The sequence below is a fragment of the Struthio camelus genome, chromosome 3 (genome assembly GCF_040807025.1).
Source record: "Struthio camelus isolate bStrCam1 chromosome 3, bStrCam1.hap1, whole genome shotgun sequence".
Lineage (NCBI taxonomy): Eukaryota > Metazoa > Chordata > Aves > Struthioniformes > Struthionidae > Struthio > Struthio camelus.
The window spans coordinates 42,473,283-42,487,426 of NC_090944.1; the positions used below are offsets into that span (position 1 = coordinate 42,473,283).

Below are 14,144 nucleotides of genomic sequence, written 5' to 3' on the forward strand. Positions count from 1 at the left end.
GGGGAATGTAGCAGTCCTGTAATCACTAATGCTGGATGGTACACCATCTTAAACAAATATGGTACACCATATTAAACAAATAGTTTAATACCTAGCGAGCATGAATACAATACTGACTTAGCCCAACTCTTTATAAATGCGCTGATTTTCCAGTTACTCCTGAGTCATTTTGATTCTCTGCGCTTGCCAGTCAGAGAGCATCTGCAGAGGAATCTTGAGTTACATGGTGTAGTTATAGCATATACTGGCTATAGGGCTGAAGTTAGTTGCCTTAAAATTTCCTGTTATCCTCATATCCACTCTCTCTCCACAGTTTCCTACCTATATGTTATGCTGAAAACCATATGTGGGACTGCATAGCAAATGAAATGATCTGGGTCAAAATAAACACCTCTCCAAAGAGAACTGTGTTGTACAGGCTGCAGAGTACGGCTGAGGAGGCTGCAGACTGCAGAGCTGGGAGATACTGAGGGCAGAATGGGGAGGAGAGACCCTCAGGCTGGCTTTCTCACTGGCACCAACACACGGTGTAACTGTACCCTGCTCAGATATAGAATTTAGTCTCATTTGGGCACCAGAGTGGGACTACATTTTATAAAAGAATTTAGCAGTTGAGGTGGTGGTTTTAGGGAAATTGCAGCTTATGTTACAATGGGAATTAAGAGTTGTGGAGCGCTTTTGAAAATCAAGATTTTATTTAGATGGTGATAAGAAGTGACTCTCCGAATTATGTCTAAAGTGGGCCATTATGTGGTTTAAGCTTCCTGCTGAAGTGGGAACTTAACCAATCCCTATGTACTACATTTGATTTTTTAATTCCTGTAGGCTAAATGGTATGTTTAACCATGAAAACCCTCTACACATACATACAGCATAGTCTATCCAGTTTTGAAATGAAACGATGAAAGCACTTATAAGTATCTTCTAACAAGGCAGAGGGAAGCAGGATAGTGTAATTCTAAAAGAGGAAGGTGCATTTTAGACGAGGAAGGACATGAAAGGGGTACATTCAGAGAATGTTAAGCTTCATACATGTCCAAGAAGTAGGATTATCCTCCATTTATTTAACTTGTTTATGAGTAAAAGGATGTACCTTTAAGAAATGGAGCCTGCATGCTCTTGTGGAACGGCATCAAACACTTAATTTCTGTTTACCCGTTTCTTACCGGCGGTAAGCCTGTCTCTGACAGATGGAATTGTAATATCAATAATCCGTCTCTTCTCTTAGGAAGAAATTAGGGTTCTAATTGGTAGGATTTCTTTAATGGGTGTTTTTGTAGTTGAAGAGATCAAATACATATACAAAAGTATCTTTAAGCAACAAGACGTTAGGGAAAAAAAGAAAGATGGAATCCTGCAACACTGTTGAACAACTGGGCAAAATCTGTGAGGTTTTGCAAGCACTGTCACTAACAGACTTCTAGACTACATCCATACTAACAAGTTAAACAGTGCCAGAAAATGTTATTGGGACTAGGCATTGACTGTCTTCTCCTTGGCACGGTTTTGGCCTGGTCAGCTCTCTTGAACAATTCTAGTGTGGTTTGGGAGTTAGCATGGTCCATGGACCATACCCAGTAGGAAGTCTGTATGTGGCCACCCAGTTTTGGAGGCTGAGAGAGGTAACTGGTATTGACAGGCACAGTACAGTGTCAGCTCACCTCTGTGCCAGAGCCTGGAAAAATGTGTTCCAGTAGCCAAGTAGCTTTATCATCCAAGTCTGGAGTGTTGGGATGGGGCACTAGTTTCTTACAGGCAGTGAGTTAAGGGCTTATGAATAGCAGCAGCAAAATATCTCCCCAGCTTCCCTTTGCCTCAGCACACATCTTTTCCAGGTAAGGAGCTGTCAGGACTGACTTTCCATGCAACACCTGTGGCTGCTGTTATCTCGCCTCTTCCCTCAATCTACAGAGACAGCACCCTCGCCTCCTGTCACTACAAAGACTGGCACACTGAACAGAATCAGCAGAGGTATGAAAACTTATAAAAGCAAATTTAAAAGAAATGAAAAGAGTGCATGAGTAGCTGGGATACCGGTAGAGCATGGCATTTTATGTACATTTGCTGTTCATTGCTGACTTCCGTAAGAACCAAACATGATCAAGAAATGCTTCTATTTAGGGCTCTACTTGTGACAATTTTTTATGTTTACATAACACAATGTCGAATACGCTAGCCCCGCATTTCTGAAGAGACTGACTTCAAGTACTGGGTGGAATTTCTCAATGTGTTAGACTTGTGCAGGGTTGGAAGGATTCAGATTAATCAAAATGCCGTTAGATGTGTCTAGTCTACAGAGCTGCACCGTATGGGCTAAGTGAGAGCAATCGCACCTAAGCTGCTTTAACGCACTTTTTGGAGTCTCAGAGTGGGTTAGGGTGCATATGCGTACATAACCTTATTTTGCACATATTGGGCATAAAGGCCATTCCAGCCGGAGTTACATTACTGATTTACCGATTGGTTCACACTGAAGTAGCGACGAGACTGCTGGAGCTTCTGCTAGCGTTGTTATCCCCTTTTGCCGCTTGCCTGCAGGCCTGACTGAGCCCCAGCCAGCACACCTCAGGCTCGACAAGCCTCTCCAAACCTCTGCAATGCAAAGCCTTACTATAAAACGCCATATAAAACTATAAAACGCCCGTTTCCAAAAATGAAGACGAAGTTGCCACTTTTGCTGGACTCTCAAGGCACAAAACATTACTGCAGGCTGTTTGTTTCTAGGAGTTTGCTCTGCAGTTACATCTGCCCGACGATGTCGGGTACAGGGGCTGCTGTGCAGCGGGGTGCGGAGAGCAGAAAGGCGCCCGTGGATATGGACACGGATCTCTATTTCTGCGGAAAACTACATATGTGCTGAGCTGCCACCCGCCTCTCCCTCCCCGGGCCGGCCTCGGGAACGCCCCTCGGGAACGGGATGCTCATGCGGCTGCTGCCGCCGGAGCGTGACTCACGCTCGGGCCAAGCGGCTGCCTCTGCCTTCCCTCCCCCGCTCGGGAAAGCGCCTTGCAGCGCTGCCGCCGCCCCAGCCGCCGGGCTCTTCCCGCCGCCGCCGCCGCCGCTGAGCGGGCACGGCGGCGCCGCGGGTGCCGGCTGCGGGCAGCGGAGCTGCCGCGGGCGCCGAGCAGCGCGCACGGAGCGCCATGGCGCGGGGCCGCGGCGCCGCCGGCCGCCTCCTCCTCCTCCTCCTCCTCCTCCTTCTCTGCAGCTCGGCGGCAGCCGCGTACGTGGGGCCGGGCCGGGGGGCCGGGGTGCGGGTGCGCGGGGCGCCGCGCCTCCCCTGCCGGCGCGGAACCTGCGCGGGGCAGCGCGCGGCCTCTCGGCGCTTCCCCAAAGGCTTTCGTATGTCTGTGCCCGCCCGGGATTTCTGCCTGGCAGCGCTTCGTTGGGCTGTGCGTAGGCACCCGCTTCCCCCGGCAGGGAAGCGCCCTGAGCGTTGCTTCCCTCCAGTTTTGCTGGGTGCTCTCAGTACCGCTTGATGAGCATCACCTCCAGCCTTCCAAATGCAGTAAGGGGAGTGTAAAAAGAGCTTTCGTGGATGTACTGTACGTTATTACTTGTACACTGCTACTTTTTTGATTGTATTTCTCTCCCTGCTCCTTCTGCCTCTTTGGATTTTCTAGACCTACGTTTCTGGTGACGGTTCCCTGGAACATCAGGCCCGGGGCAAACGTGACTATTGGGGTAGCTCTGCTGCCAGACAGCCCAGCACAGGTCACCGTAAGGGGAGAAGTGATCAAAGATAACAAGACCCTTTTGAGCAGGGAAATGGTCTTTGAGAAAGGTAAGACGATTGCATTACTCCGGAAAGATTTAGGTTTGCCTCCTCCCACAAACGTTTTGTTGCTCCCAGAATACTATCGCTAGTAAACAGTGTTAAAATACGAACTTTATTTTACCAAGTGAAAGTCAGTTATGGAAAAATAATCCGGGAGTCTGCTTGTTCCGTGTGCAGGTGGACTGTTGGGCTGGATAGTGAGTCGTTTGTCTGTCGGTGTTGATAACTCATTGCAAACTCTGAAAATAATCCAACATTAGTGAAGTGCGAGGTGATATGGGAAGTCTGAGGAGCCTAAAAGTACTCTGGAATGGGGCCACTGAGGAAGAAGCAGATTGTCCCTCTTGCAGGCTTATTGTTAAGATTCAGGGTCCAAGCAAGTGAGAAAATACTGAAACAAACGAGCTGATAAAGCATTTGGTCCCCGCTGCTTCTTATGCCTTAAGAAAGGGAGTACCTGAGGGCCAGAAGAAAGCAGCTCACCGTATGAGACACTGTTACTTGCAAGTCCTGTGCATTTGAGGAAGCAGAAAGTTTTAACGGTCAAGAACTGATTCCTAGGACAGGTTGGGGACTGAAGCTATGTGGATGAAAGAGCAGCCTGATGAATTTATGCCCACTGGACACTGGTAGAGAACACTGTGGCCGTTCTGAGACATTCTGATCACTGCTCCTTTTCATAAAGGCCAGCAGAGAGCAGAAGTGTAGACATGCTGTGCTGCCTCTGTCCCACCTGAGCATTCCCCTTGTGGGAAAGAAAATCTTTTGTCTGAATAACCCAGCTTTCAGACTGCTTTTGGCTACCAGGTGGGTACGAAGCAATGTAAATGAGACCCACACTCTAGTATTTTATTTATCTGAAGTAGAGAGTCTTACTGGGAGCAGAATGAGGTCTTAGAAAAAGCTACCTTACTATACTGAATTTCTTCCTCATTGCTATTGACTGATATTTCTATTAATGAGCTATAATTAATATAAATGCCTTAATTGGAAGGATCACATCTTCATTTGAGAGTCTTCAGAAAAGCCCACCTTTCTCCACTATCTGCATAGGAGCCTGAGGCTTTGGGTGTGCTGGAGTACATTTGACCATATCCGAAATGTCAGGGTGCCATGATGCAAGAATGCATATCTGATCCAAACTCTTCTTGCCACTTCAAATTTTCTGAAGTTTTCCAAAACCAGGCACTGGCAGGTTTTACTGCAAGTTAGGTATTATTATCCGGCCTAATTCTATATTGGTGTGTGTTCTTTTGTAGCCAGTGTCAAAGCAGAAAGCTAAGCTAGATTTGCTGTTGTACGCTGGCTAATTTAAACAAAAATGAGTGCTCATTTCAGTTTCAATCAAATTTATATTGCTCATTTATAGTGTCCAAATCTGATACCAATGATTGTGGTGATATAAGGCTAAGGTTTTAGGAGGATGGATTTGCTAGCACCAAAAATATGTAAGTGAAATAGGCTGGTTGTCATGCCTAAGGTCCTCAATTGTCTATTTTCATAACGTACTAAATTCCACAGTTTGATTTTGCTTATTGAGAAGTGCAGAGCGAGCCTATTGGGCTAGACATAGTGAAGGATTCAGTAGCAGAGAAGGAACATTTTTCTTTTGTGGAGAAAATAACTCACATGTATTATGCTGTTAATACTGAGTTTGTGTCAAAGGTGAGCTATGACATACATACTTTTCGTCACCTTCGGTGTTAGTGTTAGGTCAAACACTACTTCTAAGTCAAGCTGCTCAAAGCCTGGTGACGCTTCGGTCATGCTACAGTCCTGTTGAAGAGAGGTGCAGTCTTCTGTCTAGGTGGCGATAACAGACAGAAGGTTCTTCACATGGCTTCTCCCTGTATGCAACATGATTTCCGTACTCTTCACCCAGAAGTTGAGCCTGCTACAAAATTATGTTATTGTCACCATTGGTTCTAGATCTCTTGCTCGTTAGATGTAAGGAAAAAAGACACCCGTTGACGTTAATTGTCTCTATCTCAATTTCTTGACAGTGAAGTGCAGGACACTTAGCCAATAAAAGGGATATGAGCCCATCCAACTCCATCTACTTGTACAGGTACCAAAAGCCTTGTTACCAGCTGCTTAGGAAATTTCCAGGCCAGGGCAGTTGATTTCCAGCATCATTTTATTTTACAATGTAACTCTCGTTCCCTTCAGTTATATTAACCGAATCCCTTCTTTTTGAAAAAAATTTCTCTATGAATGTCAACCTGATAAAGAGGCAGCCCGTGATGAAAAAATGATTCGTACCACAGTCATTTGAATCATATAGTAATGTTTTATGGTAGGATATTTGTTTGGATAAGGACACTTAATTTCATTTGAAAAATCAATCTAGGAAAGTATAAATACAGAAGTAAAGATTTATGTGGTTGCAGCTTAATTTATGATTTTTTTTTCTGCCTTCAGCTGTGACCTTGACTTAACTGTCAGTTATTGGTAGCATAGACAAGTCTGTTACCTGAGATTTACTGGTCACTTAAGGGTACGAATATTTGGATAGTGCTAGTATAGATGTGAAATACAGCAAATTATGCCATTTCAATAATTACACAAAAAGCGTTGGCATAACAGATTGAGCATGCAGAAAAAAGCTTGAGATAGATATATTATATTGTTTATCAATTGCTTTACATGCAGCTTGCCAGAGGTCGAATCCTTTTAAGTTCACAATTCCTCTTCAAACCTGTTCTGACTTTGTTTGGAAAAAGAAGATAACTCATCATTGTTTAAAAAAGAAAAAGTTGTCGTCTTTTCTTCCTCTAGCTATTCTGGCTTTTATTTCCTGCTTCTGTTTTGCTTAACATCAAGTCCAGTAAGCCTTGCATGAGCTTCAACCTGTCGGTTGTTGCCCATTTCAACATTAAAAAACAAACAAGTAACTGGTAATTCCAAGCATGTGAAAATATGCAGTCATAGCTACCTGTACAGCATATACAATGATGTTTGACACTAGGAGTTGCTGAAGTCAGGGAGGATCAAGGGGGATCAGAACAGGCATATGTGCTATATCAGATGGACGTAGAAGAAGGGGAAATGCTATAACGCGTTGCTTAAACTGTGTGCATTCAGTCTTAATCTCGAATCTTCTACCTCCCTTTTATATAAACATGAATTTTCCGTGCTTTTTTACTTGATAAATGAAACAGCAAAAAGGAAATTGGTACTATGCATGCAGTGTATTTCCTCTTGTAAAAATCTTAACATTTAGTATGTGACCGTCTGGTTTGTAAAGGCAAGTAATGTAATGTGTTAGTCTTTTACTCTCTGTGCGCAAATATGTAGGCAACAGTGGTAAGCACCAGAAGCAAGGGAACTGCTCTGTACCTGAGCATGTAGAGTGAAGGAATGTGTCCTGGGAAGCTCTGTGAATGGATCAATTATGAAGAGTTACTTAGGGAAGAAACAATTTGTTACAGTAAGACTCTAAAGCCTTTTAACTGTTTTATAAAGAAAAAAACAACTTTATGGTAAAATACATAGCGGTATTGTTGTAGCTATGATAGTCTAAGGATTTAAATGAAGCAAGGTTTAGGGAGGTTTTACTAGGCCAGCTGTTGCAATTGAAGGAAAAAAAACTCAAATACTTCTTTAGGCACACAAACTCATCTTTGAATTATGTCAGCAATGCATGTAGTAGAGCCCAGGAAGCGTTGCTTTGTCTCTCATTTGGGCCCGTTAGGTTACCTGTTGTGCACATGAGTTTGGCAAGTTTTATTGCCACATGTCTGTACAAGGCAGTATTGCAGGAGGCAGGCAGGGTGTAACTGTAGTTGTTGGCCATGCTAAATACCCAGAGGGCCAGAACTGATTGCCCGCCTTGGTTAGGGTGCGACGGGTGCGACATTCGTTGGCAATGTTGCTTAAGCTGGCTCGTTTGTGCTGTGTGTTTTTCCTTGCATTGTGGCAGCAAAAGCAGGCAGGTAATTAACTGCTTTGTGAAACTGATCTGACTGAGAAGTCATGTTTTTATTTTATTAAATATTTTTTTAGGCAGACAGGTTGCCTGATGTGGTGTGCAAACATTTGTTACGGTACAGCTGAGATGGTGGAGTTGGGAATTGGATGCTGAGGGTGGATGGCAGGCTGAATACACCTTATTTATTAGTGCTGTTTAATCTTGCAGGCAGGCTCAGGCCAGCAGAGTGCCTAAGCGTGAGAATTATTGCCTACTTGCTGAAGAAAGTGCATCTGCAATTGCTCAGTGTTTAGCGTGTGCTCTGTTTCTTTGGCAGCAGCTCAGAATGATACCCATGCCTGTCTTTAAATCTGTGAGTTAGCTTCATGAAAGGATCTTGTTGAATTAGAGGCACAGTTATTTTTTCTTTATATAACGTAACTCTTGCTTTATACAAGAAACATTTGCCTCGTAACGGTGGATAATGATTGATAAAACGTTCACCATTTAAAAATTGCTATAAATGAAATTTGGAGTTCTGAGCGATTCTCGAGAAAACCATGAGAGAAAGACTGTAGCAGTGTAGCATGGTCTACACCTTTCTCACTTGTTTTTCATATGACGGAGGGATCAGAAATATATTCATTTAAGAAGCTGCTAGTCTGTATTCTCTGGAGCAAGTGAGCAAAAAAAAGCACATGTGCATATGCGTGCGTGTGCCTGCACGTTGAAACGAGCGCTGATATTCTGACCTTGGATTAACATATCAGAATCCAAATGTGCTGCAGCAAGGGAAATTGTTTAAAATCAGTGTTTTGGTACAGAAATTAAATTAATTAGATTAACTGTAGTGCAAACGGACGCACTGAACTTCTGCAAGCAAACACAGCACATGTCAATGTGTCACCAGGAGGGAGCAGTTTCTATTATCTGCAGCAGACCCAAGGAAAATCAAAAGCAATAACTGAAGCTGTATCCATATACCGTATCAAACAGTGACACATTTTCTGTGAAGCTGTAATATCAGAAAAATCCTTACCCTGATTGAAAATGACTGCGGAAGACGGTAATGGCTTACACACAATTTGAGCTGCTGGCTTTTCTGGTCAACAAGTGAAAATGATGAGAATAACAGAAAGGTAACTTAAATTTTATGGATGGATGGTTTGATTTTCAGTGGTTACTGTGTAGGATGACTCTCATTATACATATTAATCCAGTAGCGGATCAATAAAAATCTGGTATGAATTGGCAAGAAGAACACAGGAAGGGAACAAATGGATCCGCCTCTGCCTCTAAAGAATAGAGAGAGTATGTGAAATACATGTGTAAAAGCTAGCTGTTAACTTGGGCTGCTAATTTAAGCGTCACAAGGAGAGCGTGAGTTCACACTTTGCCATCGGATCCAAAGCAAAGCTATGGAGTGTTTTGTGAAGACAGGAGTACCGCTGCTATAGGGAGCCAACAATCACTGTGATGATAATGTACTAGAAAAACAACGCTTCCCCCCGCCAGCCCCAGTCAGAACTGAAGGCAATTGCAGAGTGACAGTAGGTCAGCCACCTTTGCGGTAAACATAACGTTTGGTTCTTCAGCCAGGCCAAAGTTTATTATAAAGTTGTCCCAAAAGGCAGTTTTTAGGAAAAAAGATGCCAATAGCCAAGTGAATTCAGCTATATAGCACATAATATGTGCAAATAATGCTTCCATAAATTACAGCAAAACAGTTGGAAAGAAAAATAAAAAAGGACTGTTGTCTTGCAGGGTTTGCTACACAAACGCTGCAATATGTGTTAGTATACAAGTGAGCCTTATACTTTAATCCAGAGAAATTCTGACCAGTCTGTTTTCCTTATCGGCACTTAAAATAACATGGAAGAAGCATGTAGCATATGTGATGAAAAGTAAATTAGATTTAAAAAATGCTGTAACCTCTAACAAGGTGTCATCGTTTACCTGATTGCACAAGTGGTGTTGATTCTTTGAGTAAGATTTAGTTAAAGCTTCTTGTACTTAAGGCGCAGTTTAATGTATTTAAAGCACAGTGAAATTAGAGCTACTTTGTGAACTGAAGAATCTAGTTTAAATAGCTTCCATAGTTTGGTTTCCCTGTAAATTGTCTGTACATTTTAACTGATTTGCACTGTTTTTCTGTATGTCTTCTAGAATGGAATAAATGTATTTTTAACAGAGGTAACTGAGCTAGAGCATGGTACAATACTCAGCTGAGATTTATGCAACATGACAGAGTTTGAGAGAATGTCTGTCAAGCTCAGACATGCAGTGATCATGTGGATAAACACTGGAAAATCTGCTTTCATCAAAAGGGAAAATTTGCTTTAAGCAGAAGGCGTGTTTTGTGTACTTAATAGTATGGTTCTGCCCACATCAGTATGTGAAACAGTGAAAAACATGAGGAATAGTAAGTTGTAAAGTAACAGCTAAACTAGAATGAATGGTCTGACTATGCCTATCCCTTTTGTTAACCTTAAGTTGCCTCTGTTTCTTGTTCCTGAATAAAGTGACGGACTCATCAGTGGCTACAATATCTATCCTGAAACTTTGAGTCAAGTGAAGGATTTTGCTGACAGCTCAGCAGGGCAGCTCCTTTTACGCTGCTTCTGTGTAAGTGGCTAAACAGCAAAGCAGCAGGAGAGCAGGAGTACCGTGTCTTCATGTGTAAGACCTTCATCTTCAAACATATGCATAACTATTCCTCATGAAAAATAATTTGTCACATAGTCAGCCCATGCAGATAACCTACACAAAATCAGAGCACAGGAAAAGTTTTGGGGAAAAAATATTGGGACTGGATTTGGAGACAAGGGAGCTATTAGAGAAGACAGCTCTATTATAACTTTCACACTGCTGGAATAGGTAAAAGAAGAAATACAGATTTCTGTGACTGTTGTTTAGTCCATAGTAGTTTATTGGTAACGGGCCATTAAGGAGATTGCAGAAAAATGAGAGTAACGTTCGTGTCCAGTGCTCCAGCTATATGTTACTGGTTGGATGGTGCTTGAAACTTCAGGGGAAGAGTTCTGTAGCTTATGGCTTGCACATTTGCACATGCCTCTGTCCGTGAGGTCATTTTAGTCTCCACATTCTTCACTGGTATCCCACTGAAGAACAAGTGTTACAGACTATTTCAGAGCATTAGAACAGACACAGGATGGAATAACTGCGTCATAGCAGAAATCATGGCAGAGGGGCAATTCTTGGAGAGAAGTGACTATTACACAAACCTGTGTGGGGAGCTTTCTATTGCTTCTGTGAACTGAAGGGGCTTTATAGTTCTTAGGGAAGAGAGAGAAAAGCAAAGTAAAGGCTGTGCATTTGGGAAAAAAAGTGATGTCAGAAAAGGGAATTGGGAGGTACGACTCTATCAGAAACCAGAAGAACAGGAAGCAGGGGAAGAAATTTCTTAGGAAATCTATATTAAAAGGATAAGTGCATATATCCCTAACGTAACAGAAGGGATCTTATCACTGATCGGGAAACAACAAAAAAAGGAAAGAAAAGAGTAGAAACTGAAAATGAGATCTGATTACAAAGGCTGAACATAGAAGAATAGCATGGATATGGGGAGACTAAATTGGAATGGCCAAAGCATGAATAGGAAAGAATGTAAAGGATAATGAGGCAAATATTTTAAATACAATATTAGTAACAGGAAGGCTAGCAAAGGAAGTGGTTCACTACGTACTGAGAAAGGCGTTGGTCGATGATGCTGAGAGGCAGTAAGTGTTTAATCTTCACTAAAAGAATCAATTGTGATATGACCATTAACACAACTAACTAGGACTAAGGTGACAAAAGGGGAGGAACTATTTAAAGAGTGCCCTGGTACCTGGATTGTGGGTGGTATGGTGCTCAGAAAGAAAACAAATGCTGTACTGGAATGTATAAACAGAAATATTTTCTGTAAGATATGGGAAAGTATTCTAGTCGTCTTCACAAGTCTGGGCATCCTGTGGAGTACTGTGTCCGATTCTGATCACTGCTCAAGGAGGATGAGAACCAACTGAGAAATTCTAGGGAAGAGCAGAGAAAAAGATCAGAGATCTGTCAGGAGATGCTCTTCAGATATCTGAAGAGCATCCCTGACCACTATTGGAGACAGGACTGTGGGCTAAATGGGCTTTTGACTTGACATTGAGAGTCTCTTGGCACGTTCCGGAAGCCTTTGAGAAGAGGTTGGAGGAACTGGGGTTAAGTCTCTGCAGAAGAATGCTATACACCTGGTATTGCTGTTCAGGTATGCAAAAGATAGCTTTAAAGTGAATGAGGTGGGAGCTGAGAGTGGATCTCAAAATGGGTCTAGGGCAATCTACTTAATGACATCTGCTTTACAAGAAACCCAGAGTGAAGTGCTGAGGATCATAGAAGTACCATCAGAGGGAGGAAACAATTGGAAAATTAATGGTTTTCTAGTCATACACAGGTGACTTTTGTTGTTTTTGTGAGAATCTTATGACTATCTGCCTTGTCATTGCTGGTTCGCATGCTCTGCTGCTTTAGGCTATTTTTGAAGGCAGATACAAGATCCCATCTGCAGAAATCGAATAGCACAAGGCAAGAGAGGATGCTGGTTCATCTACATTCACTGCAGTCTAGGCAAGCATTTAAACAGAAAAATGTGCACTAAAGTGACTGGCCCCTTGCCCCCACCTTCTCCAGTCTCCTGGAGGTGTGAGTCCCAAGTGCTTGTTTTATACCGTTAGGGAATTACATTGCCTTTATTTACTAATGAAGGAAGTGTTTGGTAATATTTTTATATATCTAAATAATTTTGAGGTCTCAGAAAAACTGTGTGGCCTTGTCATCATGGACTTTTAATGTCTTTCAGAAAATAGAAGAAGAATGATTCAAAAAACCCTCTTATTCTAAGAGGAAGCTTAAATAGTGCCTAAATGTTTTTTTTTTTTTTTTTTCAGTGAATGAATTTAAAAGGTGATTTGATTTTGGAATTTTGCTCCAATTGCAGCCACCCTCATGGTTTTAATACCACCAGATCTCTGACATGAACAAGTATAGCCACATTTTGTCCAAGTATCGTTTCTCTCTGTTGTAAATGGGTATAATAACTGCAGCTGCTGCAAAATATAGTTACAGTGGTTTTGCCTGTGTATATTATCCATTCAATTGTTCATGAGATAATAATGGCCAATAGTGCCTTGAAGGCAAGGTTTACAGACAGATGCCTGTGAGTTTGCATGTTTATATATAATCACTGAAAAGTAAGTGAATGAAATGAATTTCCAGTTTAGTTGTGTGAAGGGCTAGGTTTGAGGTTAATTGTAAATTGCCTGCATAATTTCATAGACTGGATTGAAAACCAAGAAAGTTTTCTCTGTTGTATTAAAAACTTGTGTTCCTAACAAACAGCAGTAATTTATAATTCATAGGAATATAGTTCTGTTAGCTGGATATGCTAAGTAGTGATAGGCTCTGACAGGCAGTGTGCTTGACAAAAAGTCCACAGACAGCTCTTAGAGGCTTGTCTCAGGAGTAAGTTGGAAAAAGCTTACACTTGTGTTTAAGTGTCTGGGATGGTAGCTATGGGCGTAGCTCTAAGAAGTTCTCTGACCAAAGGGAAAATGTAGTTTTAGAAATATGAAGCTGTTCCATTTTCCTACCCAGCATGCAGTATCTCAAGTAAACTGGAGATGATTTTTAAGTATCGTGTTCTTGCAACTGACCACTCTCTGACCGCTCAGCTGCAAATGGTAATCATGTGGTCCATAGACTTAGTTGTTTTGCTTTAGAAAACCGAGCTGAGAGTTAAATGTCTGAATTATGGCTTAAGTCTAAAAAAAATTAAAGCACCCATTGACCCCTAAAGAACAGTGAATGTCGTGGCCAGAAGAGCAAGAAAATTGATGTTTGCCTGTGCAATGGGGTTCTGGAGGGAGGGAGGAGTACGAGTGAAGAGTTGCCCAATATCTACAGTGTTTGCCTGTTTGAGGGGGATGGGACATTGTGGTCTTCCTCAAGGGTGGATCCAGCAGCGATGGTGAGAGGAAAAGGGCTAAATTGGTAAATGGGACAAGCAGGGAGAAGGTGAGCCGTGCAGTACCGCAACTCCTTTGCCACATGATGTAGCATAGGAGAGGCATAGGGAATGCCACTGTGAGTTAGGGTTGAGAAAAGGAGGGGCACTACTCCTTTTCTGCTATTTTCTTCATACCTTCTGGTAAACCTGTGCCCATTCTTTTCGGACTATGAATGTTTCTTGTTCTGCTTTCTAAAGCTGGATTCACACCACTGTTACGATAGTGGAGTAAAAGTGCAAGAGGGGAGAAAAAGAGCTTATTTGGACTTGGCTGGAGAAGAATTTTTGTCATGATTGTCCTGGTTGTCAGGAAAATACTCATCTGCTCTGCATAGCAAATGGAAGCTAAAACCTGCTAGCTACTGCAAAATTTGGTAAAGCTTGGCTCTAAACACTGAAGC

General features: G+C 42.4%; 1 protein-coding gene across 1 annotated transcript in view; it reads left to right on the forward strand.

The window, feature by feature from the left end:
- Nucleotides 1–3,140: 3,140 nt before the first annotated feature.
- CD109 (CD109 molecule) overlaps nt 3,141–14,144 on the forward strand; it is an 89,028-nt gene continuing 78,024 nt past the window's right edge. The window contains exons 1-2 of the mRNA XM_068937561.1: nt 3,141–3,223; nt 3,624–3,784. Of these exons, the coding sequence (XP_068793662.1) occupies nt 3,144–3,223; nt 3,624–3,784 (241 nt within the window). The 5' untranslated portion in view covers nt 3,141–3,143. The remainder of the gene's footprint in view (nt 3,224–3,623; nt 3,785–14,144) is intronic.